Source organism: Alosa pseudoharengus, unplaced genomic scaffold (genome assembly GCF_046254945.1).
Source record: "Alosa pseudoharengus isolate Yale_2024_CS ecotype anadromous, Long Island Sound unplaced genomic scaffold, YU_APseudo_1.1 YU_APseudo_1.1_scf_1, whole genome shotgun sequence".
NCBI classification, from domain to species: Eukaryota; Metazoa; Chordata; class Actinopteri; order Clupeiformes; family Clupeidae; genus Alosa; species Alosa pseudoharengus.
Window position 1 is genome coordinate 44,163,185 of NW_027468564.1, and position 20,947 is coordinate 44,184,131.

The window sequence follows — 20,947 nt, forward strand, 5'->3', positions numbered from 1 at the left end:
CATCTTGTATTCAGGATGACTGAAATCAGTTACTTGGTCAAGCAAATTCATTTGTTGCTGTATATCGATATACTGAGCGGCAGGAATCAGGGCCAACTGCAACATACTCTGCAATGTAAAAGTTGTCAGGCACCATCAGTTTAATATCATACATCTACCGTGTCCAGACTCTGTCCCCTCAGAGGATTAACAAATCACTCCACCTCTGTCTATCTGAACAAATTGTGTTTATTTTTTTTTCAATCAATCTCTCTGAACGTACAAACACAATATATACTGTCTAGTTTCTTCTTAGTATTGCTTGCTCTCAACAATAATAACAATAGAGTACTTCTGTAGTACTTTAGCAGATTCATTGAGTATTTCAAAATGTACAAAAAAAAAAAAGGGGGGGGGGGGGATCATTCAGAATTACACTTAACTTAAAACAGTACAAAGTTTCTCAGAAATATACACCTCATCACACATTTCAAACACTTGCCATAGCATTGATCTTAGGAGCTGTGTATTACTGCAGTGCATTAAAAGCATGCTACTAACTAACTGTGTGCTTGTTTCGAACATGGAGGTCGTCTGGCTATGGAGCTACAACTTCTACCATAGATGGTGAGCCTTGACACAGCACTGGGTGTGTGGGTGGGTGTGTGTGTGTGTGTGTGTGTGTGTGTGCCTTGACACAGCACTGGGTGAAAAAATGCTCCTCATCCCTGTGGCGTCAACTCGTATACTTTGAAGTTTACCTCGACTTGTAAACCTCTGGCACTTTCGGTGCTGCTGGACTGTGCAAGAGAGCTGTGAAGTTTGAGCATCAAATTCAGCCCTATGGCTTTTCTCCCGCGTGCCTCCTCCTGTGCTTTCGAGCAGAAGCGACCTTTGTTCCTGCGCGTGCGTCACCCTCGTGTGCTGCTGGAGCTCAGCAAACAGACCGAACTTCTGACCGCAGCTCGACCAAGCGGAGGGGCCTCTCTCCCGCGTGACTCCGCTGGTGACTCCTGGCCCCCGACGCGCTCGCGAACCTCATCGGACAACGCGAGCACTGGTGCGGCTTGTCCTGAGCGCGCTGCCTCAGGTGCTCCTGGAGTTTGCCCAACAGTCTGACCTTCCGCGCCGCGGAACAGCTAGCGCAAGCAATGGGCTTCTCCTGAGATAGACACGGGAAGCTCCTGCCACACTCGCCGCACGTGCTGGACTGACCCTTGTGCCTTGTCCTCTGGTGTGTGTAGAGGTTGCTGGACGTGGCGAAGGTCCGGTCACAAACGACGCAGGCGTACGGCTTTTCATTGGTGTGTACCCGCTGGTGAACTTTAAGATAGGCCCAACTTGAGAAAACCTTCCCGCATGTTCCACACCGTGGAGGTGTGTTGCTAGACGTCTTTTTCTTCTTTTGTGCTTGTTCCTTGTTTGAACAGGGAATTTGAAATGATAAACTCTTACCATGCACTTTCTGGTGCAGTCTGAGGTAGTTAATCTGTGAAAAAACCTTATTGCATTGATCGCAGGGATAGGTAATTTTCCAGATGGGCTTTCTCTTAACATCTTCATTGGGAACTGGAGATTCAGGAGGCCTTATATGCATTGTCTGGTGCAGTCTAAGGTAGTTTATCTGAGAAAACGTCTTACTGCATTGATCGCAGGCATGGGACACTTCTCTATTGAACCTCTTAGCATCTTTGATGGGAGCTGAGGATTCCATGGACCTTTTATGCCTTCTCTGGTGCAGAGTAAGGTAGTTTATCCGAGAAAACGTCTTACTGCATTGATCGCAGGCATGGGATATTTCTCTGTTTAACTCCTTCGCATCTTTGATGGGAGCTGAGGATTCCATGGACCTTTTATGCCTTCTCTGGTGCAGAGTAAGGTAGTTTATCCGAGAAAACGTCTTACTGCATTGATCACAGGCATGGGACACTTTTTGGCTGTTGTCTGTCTGTTGCCTGTCTTTAATATGCTGTTGAGATTCAACGTGCGATCTATGTGTTCGTTGGTGCAGTTTGAGATGGTTTGATTGAGAAAAAGTCTTGCTACATAGATTGCAGGAGTATAACCGTTCAGTGGTCTTTCCCTTGCTGTGGGATGGCCGCCCGGAGTCACCAGAACATTTAACCTGGGAAATGCCATGCATCTTCAGGTGCAAATTGAGGAGGATTTGTTTGGAAAACCTCCTGCTACACTGACTGCAGCAATAAAGTCCATTCATCCTTTCTTCTTTGTGTTTGACCAGAAAAGAATCCTCCATACCAGAGAAGAGGTCTTCATCTGAGAGGTGAATGAGACATATAGCAGAATTAGAAAAAATACAGATAAATGTTAACACTTTCCACATCACAACATTGTTAACTAAATTACCAAAAGACACCAGTCCTCACAGAAACAAAATATAACAAAAGCAAACAACTGCTTTCAGCTCAGGTCTGCAGACTGCGTCCTGTATTCGGGATTACTGAAATCTGTTACTTCAAAAGACACCAGTTAGCATGTTAGCAAGTTTTTAGCAATGGCAATATTAGCTCTGGGTGGTGTTTACAAGGTGTCAGAATCCTTTACTTGGTAACTAGATTGCTCGATACAGACCACGATTTGCATAGCTGCTTTCACTACAGAGTGGCAAACTGTACAGAAATAGCCACAACTACATTTCACACTCACTTACTTTTATGTTTGTGATTACTGCCTTCATCGAATACATCGGCTTCCTCCTCTTCCTCCGCATCTTTCCTGTCTAGTAATTTGAAGACTCCATCTGGTCCAAGTTTGTGTCTGCAGTCCTCAATGCTCACTAATAGGGTCTTCACTGGGCATTGCTGTGGTGACCTTGCTCTGTTCCTACCAAAGCTTGAGGACTGAGTGAGGTTGGGCTCCACGACGCAGGAAAGGAAAATGGTGGGTTGGTCGACACAAACCTAAAAAGAAAGTATTGGAGAGGCTCTTTGTTAGCACGCATGCCAGATTCGAGGCCAACCTGGGACCGAGTACAGGTAAGTACTGCTATTCCTTTATCCAAGGCGACATGGCAACGGCAGGTTCGGGAGTCGAACCTGTGTTGACCAATTATCAGTCGGTTATATGACCACAGCTACACGCGCTGCTGTAAACTCTACTGAGTAGTACACACAACACAGCCTACACAAATACAGTTATATAATTTCATAGTAGGGTAAACAAATCTAAACGATTTCTAACACGTAACAGTTTTTGTAACACTGAAAGCAAATGCAAAGCAAATATCTTCTCAAGATTCTTTAGCTTTCCATCCTCTCTGTACACTGTAAACCCGGTCTTCTTACACGAACTTCTTAGCACTGTGAATGGGAAACACAGTGTGGGTGGCCTGCCCCTCAAAAGATAACAAAACACTGTGTGGAGTTTCTCGGGGAGAACTGAAGAGAGGGGTGAGCTACCTGTCTGGAATGTTTTGTTTGGTCCTTGGTTCAAATATAATGTAAGTTGCTTTGGACAAAAGCGTCAGCTATGAAGCATAAACACAAGCATAAATAAATGCAACAGGGTCATTCCGTGTCAAATCACCCAGTGGCGGGCAGGTCACCCTCTCCCAAAAAATCTGAAAAAAATCACAGGTGTTTGTAGACCAAACCTATGCATAAATCTTAAATAGTATATCTGTATCACTAATGGTTCCAAAACTACAGCCCTTTGAAGTTTCATGTCATTTTAAGCATCGTGGTGAACAATCCTTTTTGTTCAACTTCCAACATTATTGGCTCTTTTGGTATTTCACACACATTAGTGAAACTATGTGAATAGAAGTACATTTTCCTGTTGAATTAAACAATCCAATCAAATCAGGTGTATCTCGTGTAATTTCCCCTCTGCAAAGCTCTGAAAATGGCTATAAATTCATTATCTGAAAAAACATCACCACCTTTGAGGGCTTGTCATTCAAAAAGTATGTGACACAAATTCATCAGATTTTTTTCCCACTCATGTATGGATTATTAGGTCATGTCCATGCATTAACTTTGGTTGTTAACTTTATCATATTGTCAGAGCATTTTTATTAAATTGGGCTTGATTTTCAAAAAGCCCGTTTTCATCTTCTCATTTCACCACGTGGACAGTTAACAGGCTTTTTTTTAATTTTACCATATATCATTCTTTATGTGAGGATCATCTGCCCAAAATTTGGGCTTGTTGCTGAGTTTCTTCATTGAGATAAGATTTTTTACAAATATTGTCTATAAATCCACTGAATTTGTACTTTATCTGCAGTACCACTTGTCTCACCACATGTGGTGCTCTTTTAATACAATGGAAGTCAATGGAAGAGTAAGAGTCACTTGTTTGCTGCATATATCCAATCTAAACACACAGTTTATGGTTCATATGGTTCAAGTAAAAAGGGCTTTCTAAAATTCAGTGCATTGTCAGATGCAGAAAAATCAATACTAAAGATTTATCATCTTTTTACAAATGCCTCTTGGATCCACGAGTCCTCAAACCTTGTTATGAATACTTGTGATGGAAACACACATGGTCATCTTCATCAAGTGAAATACCTTGATGAACTGAATTTTAGAAACCCATTGTTTGATTGTTTGTTAAAGCACTGATCTCCATCTTGATGCTCTTTGTCTATGTATCACAGAGGACTGCATCCCAAGCATGACGATGAATATAGACTTTGCCTAACCAGCTGGCTAGAAATTATTAAAGTGCTCACATAGGCACTGATAGGTTGAAGCTGGTGTAGAAAACTCATTACAAAGATGGTAATTATGCTAAATGCTGCACTTGCTGCATGTATGATGACCAGTCAGTCTTATGTGTGTATAATTTACTTGATCAGTTTATTTTCTCTAAATAAGATTTATGTATGAGTAGTATGTTGTTCATATTGCAATAATTATTTGGACCAATTCAACTATGAACCATAAACTGTGTGTTTAGATTGGATATGTGCAGCAAACAAGTGACTCTCTTACTCTTCCATTGACTTCCATTGTATTAAAAGAGCACCACATGTGGTGCAAAGTGGTACTGCAGATCCAGTACAAATTCAGTGGATTTATAGAAAATATTTAAAACAAATCTTATCTCAATGAAGAAACTCAGCAACAAGCCCAAATTTTGGGCAGATGATCCTCACATACAGAATGATATATGGTAAAATTAAAAAAAATCCTGTTAACTGTCCACGTGGTGAAATGAGAAGATGAAAACAGGCTTTTTGAAAATCAAGCCCAATTTAAAAAAAATGCTCTGAAAATATGAAAATGATAACATCCAAAGTTATTGCATGGACAGGACCTTATAATACATATATTTGTAGGAAAAAAATCTGATGAATTTGTGTCACATACTTTTTGAATGAGAAGCCCTCAAAGGTGATGATGTCTTTTCACATTATGAATTTATAGCCATTTTCAGAGCTTTGCAGAGGGGAAAGTATACAAGATACGTCTGATCCGATTGGATATTTTAATTCAACAGGAAAATGTACTTCTATTCACATAGTTTCACTAATGTGTGTGAAATACCAAAAGAGCCAATAATGTTGGAAGTTGACCAAAAAGGATTGTTCACCACAATGCTTAAAATGACTTGAAGTTTCAAAGGGCTGTAGTTTTGCAACGATTAGTTATACAGATATACTATTTAAGATCTATGCATGGATTTGGTCTACAAACACCTGTGATTTTTTTCAGATTGTTCGGAGAGGGTCACCTGCCAAATTGCGCTGAAATTGGGTGATTTCACACGGAATGACCCAACATCATTCAGCAACGCTGACCTATAAAACCTTTTTACCTCACTAAAACCTCACCTACCTTTAAAACAAAGGCACTTTGGAAGTTAATTTCAACTTCACAACAGCACTTTTCTAAACTCAACTCTAAACAGTTCACAAATCATGTTCGGACCTTCACTTCTGACCATCAGCATGAAAAATAATTAAATACCCACGTCATTGGTTCTTGCACGCCAAGGCAGGGGCCAGTTCTCTGACATGATTGGTAGGTTGTGTGACACAACATTCTGACTCCTTGCCAACCCCTCTGTGATGTCATTGCAGGATGGATCTGTGGGACTGAACCCTGTTCTACAGGACAGGTCTGCTGATGGTGGGTCTCTGCATACCTAGAAAACACACACAAAAAAGATTAACAGTGCTCTATTTTTCATACATGAATTTAAAACAACGGTAAAACAACTGTAAAAGAGTACGGATTACCAAGGTCTTGGCTTCAATTTTGGCTTGGACATGACGGGACCTTAAAGACTGTGGCTTCTGGTGCTTCCTATAAGGAGAATGGTGCTTACAGGTTAAAATCATATGGATAGATAGATAGATAGATAGATAGATAGATAGATAGATACTTTATTGATCCCCATGGGGAAATTCAAAGGTCTCAGTAGCATACAGACATCACACACAACATGCACTTACAGCAGAAATTGTAAATATAAGTATAAGTATAAACATATAACCAAACTCTACTGTACAATAGAGACAGTAGAAGATAAGAATAATAACGAAACTAAATACTAAATATACTATATAAATGAAATAAAAAAAATCCAGTGTGCTTGAGGGTGATCAAGCATGAGACGCTTGCAGTGACAGGGCCGGGACTGGCCTGTAGTTCTGTGTGCATGGTGAGGTGCTCAAGAGATTGAGTGTCATGGTGAAGGTGCAAAAGGTTGTCCAACAGTAGTCCTGTAGGTATGTGTGCATGGTAAGGTGCTCAAGAGAGTGAGTGTCGTGGTGAAGGTGCAAAAAGTAGTCCAACAGTGCAAGAATAAGGTCTAAAGACCAGCATAAATAATATGGACAAATAGGAGAGTAAAGTATAATGTAGACAAGGTAATATAAAAAATATAAAAAACTATGTCAGTGCAAGAACAGGTTGAGGTAATAGGGTTACAGCCATTTAGTATTCAGTATTGTAGCAGAATTGTAGCAGTATACAGCCATTCAGTATTGTAGCAGAAGTCATTGGTCCTGTGTGCTAATTAGGGTTGGGTATCGTTTGGGTTTTATCCGATACCGGTGCTAAATCGATACTTTTAAAACGGTGCCGGTGCCAAAACGGTGCCTGAACCGGTACTTTGTTTTTAAAATGTTTTAAATTAAAATGGTCTAAAGCATGAATTGCTTTTTTTATTATTGATAAAGACAAATTTGAACATGAAATTGAACTTCAATTTACTATCAATATCTCATTGCTCCTACGAATAATACATTTAAATGTTAAAACAGCTTGCCATGCATGCACACACAATGGTAGGCTAAAGCTCTGCTTTCAAGTTTACCCAGTGTGGGCGTTTTGCCATAAGGTATGTTAAAACCGCTTGCCATAAAACTGCCAGGTCATGGACAACGGCATTTACAAGGAAGCTAATCTAACAGGGACTCTACTTTCCAGTTAATTCAGTGTGTTCCCAAATGCTTCAAGAAGTTTCATGTCTTCCCCCATAACACGCAATAGTTTTGAACATGTTGGGCTACATGTCAGTGTTGAAGTGTTTAGATTCCCAACGCAAGCCTAGTAGGCATTTTAACAGCAACTATGGATATGCGCCAGTCAGCTGAGTTTAATTAGCGATAACGTACGGAGATGGTTTCGTAGCCTCTTTGACAGCTCAGTGACATCAGGTATGTAACCTACATATTTATGTTTTTGCCAGCTAACTTTTAACATTATCTTCATATTCATTGCTATATGGGCCTCATGCACATGAAAGATTAATATGCCATTATGTTGTTTAGAACACACTTTGAAATAAAGTTTTCACCTTACAACTTTGCTGATAACATTTCAAATAAATGCCAGTTAGCGCATTAGCAAGGATATTGTGTAACATATAGGCTACTGTTGATGTTGTTTCATAGCCTTTTGCTTGTGTGTAGTTAGGCCCACTACTAGAGCTCGTGATATCGCTTTAAAGTAAGCTACTTGGGCTCACGCAAGCTGTCAAACACTGTCCATCCACTCGCCTATGTGGTGCATCCCTCAGGTTTATACATCCAGTGTTTATGTTGGGTAACTGTATCTGGATGTGTTGCTATCAGAGCAAGACGTTAGAGATGGCGCATGACATGCAGTGATGACTATTAAAAATTTTTTTTTTTAAAAAACGATATTTAAGCACCGAAATGAGGCACCGAAATCCACGTTGTTATTCGATGCAGTTACTACCGTTTGCGTCGGCACCGGTGCCATATTAGAACCGTGTTTCGGTGCCCAACCCTAGTGCTAACATAGCATGAAAAACAGTGTAGCAGTAAAACAGTAGTAAAAAACATTAGTGGGCAGTCAGTACTCAAACATGGAGAGGGTGGAGAGGCAGACAGACTAAGCAGAAAAGTCTATCTCTCCTCTTCCCTTTAGTAAAGCATTGAATATAATATAATATTGAATATAAATATGTGCTTACATAAAAAAGGTAAAAGGGTTCTCCAATGTTTTTTCAGTTAGACTTTTAAAATGATATCAGATTAATAAACAGAATGTGCCTTTGCAACATTGGATGAATGGTTGCTGATAATGGGCAATGTAGATATTGTAAGTAATAATTTGTTTGACATGTGCAATGTAATGCATTAATACAGAAACTAATCATAATTATTGCAGCAAAATTTAGCCATGTTTACCATTATGTTGGTGGTAATGTAAGCAGTGTTGTGAATATATGCTTTTCTTTCAAATATCTGTTCAACATGCACTTAGTTTATTAAGCCTTTCTTATTCGTTATGGTTTGTATATTATAGTATTTATTTATTTTCATTAGGCTATTAATTTAATTGACATTGCTGTTTATTATTGCTTTTATCCATAATGTAGTCTTACCAACTTTTTAAGTTGTTTACTGTTAAATTGAACTTTGTATTGTTGTTATGTGTACGTCACTTTGGACAAAAGTGTCTTCTAAATACCATAACCATATGCCATACATATATATATATATATATATATATATATATATATATATATATATATATATATAGACATTGCATTAAAGATCAGCCATTTCTTTCTACAACAGTCGAGAACCCGTTTGCAATTAATGTAATGTGCTGCCCTGAGTAAACAAAACAATGCAAATGATCTCAGCTGGTATTCTGTCTATAATGGAGTGGAATGGATTTTTTTTTTTAAGTGTCTCCAAACTTTACAATGGTAATGTATATAAATCAGTAATCCCAATCAAAAATAAAATATCTATTTTTATGAGTGACAACTGGCTGTGCTTGTTTGTCTAGGTGTGGTGGTAAAGTCATCCTGACAAGGAAATTTAGTAGTAATATTGAGTTTTTTACTACCAAAAAATGGTACCAAATGATACCAACTACCTATAACTACTCTCATGAAATACACAGAATTCTTTGACACAAACATTCTGGCATTTGTGGGAAGCGAAAGATGTACCATGTTGTTGGAGGTGCAAACAAATCACCATGGAGTCCCTTTCCCACCAGAGGGATTTTTGCAGTTCCTAGAACAACGTTCCTAGAACCCTTTTTTTCTTGTGTTCCGACCGGACCAACTTGGGGATTATTAAGTTCCTCTGACCGCAGTTCCTGTAACTCTTTCAGCTCCTACTTCAGGGCAGGGTCTTTTCCCTAGTCCGCATAGGAACCCTTAGTGACCTAGGTCTACGTTGATTGGTCCAACTTATAAGTCACGCCCACTGTCAACCTAAGTTGAATGGGCAATTTGCTTGGCCAGTGCGAATGCAAATGGAAAAACCGGTTTTGGGGGAAGAGTAGTTAGTAGAACTGTTTAGAAGTGTTCCTATAACTATGTTCCATAGACTGTTCCTATAACTACGTTCCTGTAACTACTTGGTGGCCTATAATAGACAGGAGTTGGCTTAAAGGTGCTCTAAGCGATGCCACACACTTTTTTAGGCTAAAACATTTTACGTCACTTACTGCAAACATCACCTAACCAACCGCTAGCCGTCTGTGTCCTGAATACACTGTAAAAAAACGCAAACTCTGTGGACAGCCCAGGCTCCAAAAACGGCAACAAAAACAACCTGGGCAAACCTAGCCCATAAAAACATAACAAACTGTTCCAGCAAATCCCAGACGAGATGCACGTTTAGGAGAGTTTCAATTGCACAGGAGGGAGGGGGAGGTTTTGTTTGAAAGTCAACAGAAGTGACGTTACCCAGCATCGCTTAGAGCACCTTTAACCCATTCACGCTGGATGCTGCATGACGCAACATTGACCCTCCCGCTGGATGCTGCGTAGCGCAACATTGACCCTCCCGCTGGATGCTGCGTAGCGCAGCATGCTTTTTATTTCATGTTTCTAGGTGCTACAGAGGCTTAGATATTACATTTTGGTAGATGTTGACAATTTTTAGTATGTTTTCAGAAAACCCTCAGGAAAAATAGTCTAGAATGCCATAGGATTCTATAGGCGTTTTTAGAAGGCATTTTAGGAGTAAATGGGTTAAGGGTTATATCACTCCTCTAAAATGTTGCTCCTTTTTGGCACCAGTGTAAATAAATGTATGGTGTACGCCACTTCAGGAAAGAATAATCATGTAATGGAAGTTAAGGACTGGAGCACAAAATAATCATTCGTAGGGCCTACCCAGTCATTATCACGTTAATGTTAGAAGTCTCAACAGCAGCATATCACCATTCTCAATGTCAACTAATAAAACAACCTACCAACCATGGTATGAATAAATTGTTTAGCTATTGTCCAAAGTAAGGTGCCTGTTTCACAGTTGATGGGTCTTTCAAATCAACCAAACAGTCAATCTGTAACCTATCTTTTAGTCCACAAATCTTACACAACTTACATTTATAGCCTGCTATACAACTTGGCTGGAGGTCAGAATTTAATCGGATGACATAGATCCTATAGCCCAACAATAAAACATTGCATATAACTCATGTGAATTTCCCCACATCTGTCAATGCACCTCAAACAACATGGCACAGAGTTTTGAGTGGTCTGTGACTTGGCTTGTGTCAAAGAATGAGCCCAATTGCAACAGAGTAGCCTGATACTCAGGAGCTCAGCATGTGCAGGAATCCCTCTTACATCTATCCACCACAAAAGCAGAGCTCTAGCTCAATCCACAATCAATTATAGTGAATCACAGTGATTTCATCCTAATCAATATGAATAACATGATTTTCTTGAACATACCTTTTCTCAAAAGCCAGTTGCTCCTGTAGTGACTGCACCTCGTTCCTCAGAGCTGAGATAGTCTATTGTACAACGCACAAAAGGATTTACGAACATCTGATAAAAATATTGAAATTAAAGACAGCTGATTCATTTTTTTTTTTTTTTTTGGAAACTGGACACCAATACCTCTTGGGCATGTGTGAGTTTGTTCTCCTTCTCGTCCAGTCTCTTCAGCAGGTCTTCCACTTGTATCCTGAGCAGCAGATTGGACTCCATCTGATCACTCAGCAAGGAATCCACTTCCCTTTGCCGTTGCTCCAACAGCAAGGCATGCCCCGTAGACTTTGGTCATAGCAAAATGAATGTAAACAATGCAAACGGATATTAACAAAGGGTCACAGTAACACCCGAAACCAACATCAAAACTTCAACAAAAACACTTAGCTATCGTATATTGCACTGTATAATGTTCTTGTTCATCCGATATCGACCAAGCTCTCTGGGTCCGTGACGTTAAGCTATGGGAAAGTAATGGAAGTTACTCTTTTATGTCCAGCCGGGAAGAAGCTAATGCTGCGTGTTTTTAATAGATGTAATACTTAATTTTACTTACGGCGTCCATGATCGACTCATATGGCAGCGGTCATAGGCCTACTGCCGCTAAACGATGGTGAATCACCGGAGCTCAACACATTTCACTTTCGAAACAGTTACGACAATTTCAAAACAAAAACTTTAGTCAAAGTCTCCGCCATTGATATTTACATATGTTGACTGAAACTGAAGCATGCCATTTTTTTCTTCGAAGTTAATTGTTTGGTAAGTAGCCTATAGCGACCGTACTTTAGCGCTCCCACGTGGCAAGGAGTAACACTGCAGGGTTGGCCATTTTTTTCTTCTTTTTATTTTATTGGCTTGGTCCTTGTGCATTAACACCACCAGGGGTTTGGAGCATCAATGTTCCAGTCTGAGTAGGTTGTACAGGGTCCAGACCAATATACAGTTGTCCGTTATAATCATCAAAATTAACAGAAATAAACATTTGAAATATACCAGTCTGTGTGCAATGAATGAATATAATATACAAGTTTCACTTTTTGAATGGAATTACTGACATAAATTAACTTTTTGATGATATTCTAATTATATGACCAGCACCTGTACAGTGGTAGTTGACATTAGTCATGCTGCTTTAGCTTAGAACCTCCAGCAGAGAGAGAGAGAGCCAGCGGATCACCGCAGGATCCTTTTTGAAGTTGATCTGCAAGGTGTGTGTTAAATTGGTTCAGATCTTAACTGATAGATCTTTTTCAGTGCATTAAGGTAATGCTTCCTCATCATCTGCTCATATTAAGTGTGGTTTAGGGCCTCTATTATTCTCTTTAAACATGCTTCCCATTAGCCTAGAAATCTAGACGCACCCTAGCGGCGGCAAATTAATTTGCTCAGCCTGTAAGTATCAAACCATAGGGATTTCTATTGGCTGACGCCGTGGACGTCATCCAATCACAGCGCTCTATTTTTCATAAGGCGGGCTTAACAGGATAACGACAGTCCTGCGACGGTGAACAACAAGGAAGGTGGCTATGGCGAACGAAGAGTGGTTGTTTGAATCGGCGTTGGCGTCAACTTTGGAGGAGTTGGACTTGTGCTTTTCTTTGAAAGTTGAGCAACACAATGCACTTAAGTCATTCCTTTCGAAGAAGGATGTATTTGCCGTTTTGCCGACCGGATACGGATATGGTCGTAGCCCTGGCCTATTGCATGCCTAGGCAGTTTGAAAGACAATTCTCTGCCCGCCCCTTGGATTAAGCGAGGTGAATGGTTCGATTCCAGACTATACATTTCAATGATATAGGATGGCCCGCCAGGCTAGCTTCCCATGCTTTTAATCAATAAAAAATGTGTTGCTACGCAGATGATACCCAATTATGGCCCCTGAAAATTTCTGCTCATTGAGCAACCTTTTCCTCTGTCTCAATGACATTAAGAATTGGATGGCATTTTTTTTTACAGCTAAATGACAATAAAACAGAAGTGATCATTTATGGACCACCAAGTAGCTGTCAACAAAGCAAGGCTCTCTGTCTGTTAACTATCACAGTGTTGTTAAGAACCTAGGTGTTTTCTTAGACTCATCTTTGACTTTTAAGAAAGTCAATACTGTTGTCAAGGGAAGCTTTTTCCAGCTAAGAATAATAGCAAAGCTTAAGTCTTTTCTCTCTTACAGTGATTTAGAAATTCTCATCCATGCCATTTCCTCAAGGCTTGATTACAGCAACTCACGTTATGTTTAACTAAATCCACCCTGAATAGACTCCATGCTGATCCAAAATGCTGCAGCCAGATTGTTAACTGGATCTAGAAATGTGACCACATATCATGTGTTGGCTAAACTGCACTGGCTTCCTGTGGAACACAGAATTAATTTTAAAATGCTATGTTTGTTTACACAGCTTTAAATGGCTTAGCCCCTCAATATCTGTGATCTTTCAAATCCTTACTGTCACCCTAGCAAGGTTACAATTCAAATTGCAATTCTGCTTCCTGTTTGCTACCTCAATTGAAATGCAAGTGAAATTCAAGAATTGAATTGGAATTTAAGAGCCAGTTTCAATTCAATTCTGGAATTTTGCACAAGCCTGCACCCTAGTCCTCTTCAATCATCTTTCCAGCATCTTCTTTGTGTTCCTTCTGCTTCCCTAAAATCTAAAGGTGAAAAAGCTTCCTCTGCTCCCATGCAGCTCTGGAATAGCCTGATGTCAAATCCTGCCCCACTATCAGTAGGCCTATCTTTAAAGACCTACCTCTTCTCCCTAGCTTTTGATCCCTTCACCTCTACCTTTTCTCTCTGTTGTTTTACATCATCTTCTTTCGTTTTTGTTTTATGTTCATTAATATTAGGGTATATTAGTAGGCCCAGCTGTTGTTTTCTTTATTTAGCTTATTAATATTTTCTTATTTTTATGTAAAGAACTTAAGTGCAATGTTGTTACTTAAAATTAGTTAATTAAAATAACTTGACTTGACCAGATTGCTGTGATTGCAACGGCACACTCCATCCATAGGGTGGCGGTGATGTATTATTGGGTAACTACCAAAGAAGAAGACGACACGTAAGCTACCCTGAAGCTACCCATGAAGCTAACCTGAAACTACCTTGGCTAACAAGTGACCACATTTGTTGACTTATGTCAGAATATGTGTGTACATTGTACATTTTCTGATGGCGCACTGTACAGTATAGTATAGGCGCTGTCTTTATTTAACACGATTGGTGGCATGACATATCTGAGGTAAACGTAAATCAACAGTTTACGCATGGTGAGTTAAGTTAAGCTATCTTCAATGTTTTGTTGTTGTTATTGTTGTTGTTGTCCTCTCTCCCTCCGTGAACATTAGTCTAAATCTAAATCTTCTGTCTTACAAGTTGCCTAACGTTACACATTCACCTTTTCGCTGAAGAAGCCCTGGAGTTTACAGTAACATACACTGAGAAATACTAGACACAATGTGCCATTTCCTCACATTTAATACAGAAATGTTGAAAGCTAGCTAGGTCATGTATGTGACAATATTATCTGTGTGCCAGAACGATTAAATATATCCATTTCCGTGTTCCCTGTTTATTTCTCCAACCACTGCACAGGTTTCAATACTGTGAAGAGAGGATTGAGCGGTTAGCAACTAAGAATATTTGCTGTAGCGACCCATTGATTTCACGTCACTAAGTTCTCCGTACTCGTCATGAGTGCCTCCGTCTTCTTCACCCCTGCCAAAGACGATCAGATATGGATAGGTGGAAGACAAAGAGGAGATGGGGAGGAAGACCGTAGCGCTTTGGCTCTCACTGGTGACGAGGCCAGAAACTTCTACCGAAGCCTTCTTGCGGAAAAAGAGCAGGGCCAGGAAACAAGAGGAGAACACAAAAGAGGCAAGAAAAACAAGGGATTAGGAGAGCAGAGGCGGAGAGTTGGTCCACATCACAGGAGAGGTCAGGAAAGAAGAGGAGAAGCAGGAGGTAGCGGTCGTGGGGGAGGAGCGAGAAGAGGAGGTGACGAAGGGGGACGAAGGCCGCAACCGCCCCAAGGCTCCAGCAGTGAGAAAGATGGACACAGGCTCCTTCGTGTCGCACAGGAAGGGGACCTGGCCACCTTGCGGAAGCTCCTCAAGGGCCCGCAGGTGGATGTGAACTTCCACGACGGGTTCTACTGGACTGCGGTGATGTGCGCCAGCCACGCGGGCCGGGCGGAGGCCGTGCGGCTGCTGCTGGACCATGGGGCCTCTTGGGTGGGGATGGTGGACACGCAGGGGCGGGACGCACGCGACCTGGCCGAGCAGGCCGGCCACAACGACGTGGTGAGAGTGCTGGACAGACACGGAGCCGGCACGGCAGGGTCGGGCAACGGCGAGAGGCCGGCGGGAACCAGGTAAAGGGCGGTCACAAGTGATTCACCAGCACGTACAGTACGCACATTATACTCAGACACAGACACGGAAAATTACTCTATAAAGAAGCAAAATTTCCTTTCTCTCCCAATCTTTCCACCACCATCATCTACCGTCCCTTTCTTTCATATACTTCTGCTATCTTACACCCCCCCCCAACCCCCCCTCCCCTCATCACACACACCCTCTCCTCCTCCTCATCACACACACCCTCTCCTCCTCCTCATCACACACACCCTCTCCTCCTCATCACACACACCCTCTCCTCCTCATCACACACACCCCCTCCTCATCACACACACCCTCTCATCATCACACACCCCCTCCTCCTCATCACACACACCCCCTCCTCCTCATCACACACACCCTCTCCTCCTCCTCATCACACACACCCTCTCCTCCTCATCATACACACCCCCTCCTCATCATCATACACACCCCCTCCTCCTCATCACACACACCCTCTCCTCCTCCTCATCACACACACCCTCTCCTCCTCATCATACACACCCCCTCCTCATCATCATACACACCCCCTCCTCCTCATCACACACACCCCCTCCTCCTCATCACACACACCCCCTCCTCCTCATCACACACACCCTCTCCTCCTCATCATATGCCCTCTCCAACCTCTTTTTCATATATCATTTAACCACTCACCACCCCACCTCCATCATATACCTGCCCCACTCCTGCTGTTGTAATTTTGCTACCCCCATAATATGCATTTCCCATTCCTGCTGTTGTAATTCCGCTACCCCCATCATATACCTGCCCCACTCCTGCTGTTGTAATTCCGCTACCCCATCATATACCTGCCCCACTCCTGCTGTTGTAACCCCCCCGTCCCCGTCCCTTCCAGCGCTCAGCAGACCCCCCAGTGGTGCTCGGTGTGCGAGAGCCTCTACAGCGGGTCGGAGGCACGGCACCAGAGCTCCACACTGCACCAGTTCAACCGCGGCCGCCTTAGCCAGCCGGCCGCCCCGCACTACTGCCTACCCCCGTCCAGCGCCGGCTACCGCATGATGCTCCGCAGCGGCTGGAACCCTGGAGCCGGCCTGGGGCCAGAGGGACAGGTAAGGCACGCATTCTGGGTCAGAGGCAATACGTACCGCTTCAGCTAGATACATGTAAACATATACAGTAAATTTATACTTTTACACACAGTGTATCATTTTATACAGTACTTTCATATAAGTATGTATGTATGTTATACTAGAGCAGGGGTCGGGAACCTTTTTTGCCTAGAGAGCCACTTTTACCAAATTAATTTTTTGCCTGGAGAGCCACTTTTACCAAATGTATTTCTTTTTAATCTCAGAAGAGCCACATAAAGACGGTTACAAGAAAAAGTTTGGATATTTAATTTACAGTTACTTTCATTCAACAGAGGATTTTTTAACATTTTCTACTAGGGATGCACGATATATCGGCGGCCGATATATTATTAGCCGATAAGTGAAAAAATTTAAATATTATTATCGGTCCGATAACAGAATTCTGGCCGATAATTTGCGCCGATATTTTTTAAAGTCCTAATTTAGGCCTACGTAAGGTCCGTCTGGCTACACTGAGCTACTTGAGCTGGTTGGCTATACTTTTTCCTCAATATAATGTCAGCGGTGTGAATGTATTTCACCACTCTAACAAAATCTGTGGATATGCGTTCATTTGGGAATCTGTGCATCTCAAAATCCTCTCATGAATGATCCGCCATTTAACCATAACAGAGCGGAGCTCAGCCCTATCTAGAGCGGTCTTGTGCTGGTGTGTTTGCACTTTATGGCGCTGGTCGGGGAAACAAATAAACAAACTCGTAATCGGGACGAGTACATAAGTAGCCCTAGTTCTAAGTTGTGTTTTAGTATTATATTTGCATTACTTTAGCTTGGGTTTTGTATTATTACCTAGAAATATGCTAACCATTCGTGCTTCAGTTCCAGACAGGTCATCATAATAAGTTATTAAAACCTTCGGGGCTAACTCCTTTCATTTCTGCTGCAGCAGGTTGTGCGCAACAGAGTAGACGGACCTAAGATACAGTCTGAGGAGTTGCAGCTTTATTCAGTTACCCGCAGTTGAAACTAAACCTAAGCTTCCCTCACAAACACTGATTTGGTCGCTATACTGTATCTTATTCCAAGCTGAGCCGTTTATGACCGTTTAGTCCTAAATGAAAACGATTCAAACTCTCTAGCCACTCACTCGCAATTCACTGACGTCAGGTTCACTTAAAGCAGCCACACATACTGTAGGGCTAGACTACTGTTATGTTGTTGACTGCCGTACTATTGAGGACTATTATGAGTTCTGTCCATCATTTGGTGGTAGGTAAAATTACTGCAATAAAATTATGCTTATTAAATGCTTTCCCCAAATCACTTTTCACAATTTTTTTTCAAGAGTAATATTATCGGTTATCGTATCGGTATCGGCCACAACAAACCAATAAATATCGGTTATCGTTATCGGCCCTAAAATTCCATATCGGTGCATCTCTATTTTCTACTAGTTTTAAAAGTAATGTGCAAGTAACTTGAAATGTAAAGTGGAATGACAGAAGTATAGGCCTTCCCATGTAGGCTAAACACCACGTCCCCTATTTTCCCAGTGTCCTTTGGTATGCAAAGTAACATCATAGTTAACAACACAACACTCAATTTTCGTTGACATGTCATTGGCGAAATTGAACATTAGGCCTACCAGAGATTAGATTTGGTGATTGCCTTGGAGTCTGGCTGGCTCATATTAAGTGAGGTGAAGTTTCATGCAAGAATTGAGGCTGTCATCATTTAAGGGCAACTCCACGTAAAACTGTCATATATCCATAATGCCAACTAAATACCATGCCATTGTGTTGGCGTTATGGATGTGGCAGTTTTGCGTGGAATTGCCCTTAAACTTGAGCGCAGGTTTGTCTTTATATTTTTCGTATGTGAGAAAGATTTCTCACATGTCAAAAAGTAATTACTAAGACTTAGTATATCATAAGCCTGGCTGCTTTAAGTGAACCTGACGTCAGTGAATTGCGAGTGAGTGGCTAGAGAGTTTGAATCGTTTTCATTTAGGACTAAACGGAGAAAGATTTCTCACATGCAAGTGGAACAGAACAGGGTTAACACAGCAATACTAACTCGTTGCAGTGTGCTATATATATAACGGGCACTTCATTTTGCGTTTTCAGAATCAGTCTTCAGATGGAAACTTTTCTTTTTGACATTTTCCTTATCTAGCCTACAGCAAGTGCACATCAACAATAACAATTAAAGTGTTCTCATTGACTGAAATGGAGGGAAATCGGTGATTTTGTTTGATATTGAACTGGCAACGAACCGCAAATGTAACAATATTGTGCAGGCTACGGTTACGGAGTTAAGTGAGGTGGAAAGTTATATAAATTACTCAGATAGACCTACAATATTAACATTTTGAAAATTAACTAACTAAAATAAATTACATTTTAAATACTCATTAATTACTAAGACTTAGTATATCATAAGTTTGACTATATATCTCATAATTATGACTTAGTATCTCATAATTTTTTTGTGGCGGAAACAGGCCTCCACCGATGTCAGACTCCTCTGGGTTGGCCAGTGGAACACAGTCATCACTTTGCGCTGTTTCCCCTTTGTTATCGAGAAATATAGTCTTGCTTACTGAATGAAGTGGAGAGTGATTTATTTATTTTTTCTTGAAAGAGTGAATGTGGGAAATGGTGGAAGAGGTCAAGAATAGGAGAAATTAAGAGATGGTTTGCTTAATTATGCAGTTATATTATTGTCAAGAGAGATGAATATGTTAACTAGTTAAAATTATCAAATTATTATTCTAAACTCTCCTTTGAGGGCATGTTGAGGTAACCTCTGATTTGTGTTGCATTGGTCATCGCAGGTGTTGCATAACCATGTACCAGCTACTGTGTACAGAGGTTCCCCCATTGTAGAAATTAAGTGTGTGTGTGTGTGTGTGTGGGCTGCCTAGATTTGTGCACTAATATTGTAAGGGGTCTTGACAGGGTAATTCAAAATAATGGCTTCAGATTGATAATATGATAATATGCTTCTTTAACTACCCCCCCCCCCCCCCCCCCCTCCCAAAAAAAAATCAAAAATAACAGGGACCAAGACAGCCAGTCCGCACCATACTGAAGCGGGACCAGGCCGGATTGGGGTACGGACCAACCCCTCGCCCCAAGGTGACACACTTTCAGGCAAAGGACGCTCAGGCAGTGGAGCGGCCAACTAAGTCGACGGAAAGACGAGAGAAGGGGACAACGCTCAACGCCAAAGCCCAGAGGAGGAGAGAAGAGAGTCAGCGGGGCTGGGAGAGAGACTTCCGGAACTCATTTAATGTTGACTTGTGACTAGGGGTGTGTTACTATGGTTACGAGCAAGCAGCCAGGTAACTCATGCCGAGAAAATCAAAATGGACTTCAACAGACTGCATTTGAGAATGAGTCAGCCAAATGAATAGACCTGTGATGAGATGAACACAATACAGTTGGAGAAATACCTTTTGATTAATATAGGGTTTATATAGTGGGTGTATTGTTTTGTGAAATATACTGACTTTTATCAAAATTTGTGGTTGTTTGCTTATTTACACATTATATTATTATCAATAGAGATGAATTACCAAAATATATTCTGTAAACTCTCCACTGAGGGCATGTTGAGGCAATGAAAGTTCAAGGGTGCAGCACGCACATCCAAATAGTTGAGTACAGGAAAGCACAAGCATGTAAAAGAATGTTGAGTCCGCACACCAGAATCTGCTCCTTAGCGTTTTTTTAATTTGTAGGCTATATCACCACATGTGACGTTTCGGGCCCCAACCCTTCATCAGACATGAAATAAGTGGGGAGACACCTCCATATATACATCCATGATAGGTCATGCGATCAATCACGTTAAAGTGCAATTCCATCATGAAAGGACAGATATAAATACAGGTATAAATGTAAATATCAAAATATGTATATTCCAACATTTGTCATACAAAATAAAGAAATAAAGAGATAGTAAGGAATACCACTAAGGTGTGTTACAACAGTTCAAATCAAGGTCTTCATTCAACCCTTTTGGAGCTAAAGTGTCGAGGGTGTAGATCCAGAAGTTCATCCTGTGCTTGTCATATTCCATTGTGAATTTCAAATGGCGACTGTTGGTGTTGAAAAACTCATGAAATTGTTTCAATTGGGCCTCAGAACCTGTCCAAATGAAAAAATGTAATCTATATACCTCCTCCAGTTGGAAATTGAGGGTAGGTGTGGGTTGCATAGTTGGTTCAGGATGATTTCCCTTTCAAGGAGTCCACAGTAAAGGGATGCAAAACTTGGGGCCATTTTGGCTCCCATGCTCGTTCCTGACAACTG

The 20,947-nt window shown here is 41.3% G+C and overlaps 2 protein-coding genes across 3 annotated transcripts; one reads left to right on the forward strand and one right to left on the reverse strand.

Annotated features, from left to right (window-relative positions):
* Positions 1-210: 210 nt before the first annotated feature.
* Positions 211-11,912, reverse strand: LOC143129650 (uncharacterized). Of its 2 annotated transcripts, XR_012987993.1 has the most exons (8): positions 11,732-11,912; positions 11,305-11,636; positions 11,137-11,198; positions 6,191-6,257; positions 5,923-6,096; positions 2,651-2,900; positions 671-2,256; positions 211-612 (listed from the first exon to the last, which is right to left on the reverse strand). XR_012987993.1 is itself a non-coding variant. In XM_076289926.1 (7 exons), exons 2-7 carry the CDS (start codon positions 11,392-11,394, stop codon positions 914-916), a joined length of 1,986 nt encoding a protein of 661 aa, XP_076146041.1. In that variant the 5' UTR covers positions 11,395-11,636; positions 11,732-11,912; the 3' UTR covers positions 211-913. The 2 variants fall into 2 exon arrangements, 1 of the variants encoding a protein (XP_076146041.1); XM_076289926.1 differs by having other exon boundaries at positions 211-2,256.
* Positions 11,913-14,249: 2,337 nt separating this feature from the next.
* Positions 14,250-20,128, forward strand: gpank1 (G patch domain and ankyrin repeats 1). The gene is made up of 4 exons (XM_076289927.1): positions 14,250-14,442; positions 14,768-15,548; positions 16,433-16,646; positions 19,691-20,128. Exons 2-4 carry the CDS (start codon positions 14,866-14,868, stop codon positions 19,934-19,936), a joined length of 1,143 nt encoding a protein of 380 aa, XP_076146042.1. The 5' UTR covers positions 14,250-14,442; positions 14,768-14,865; the 3' UTR covers positions 19,937-20,128.
* Positions 20,129-20,947: the final 819 nt, after the last annotated feature.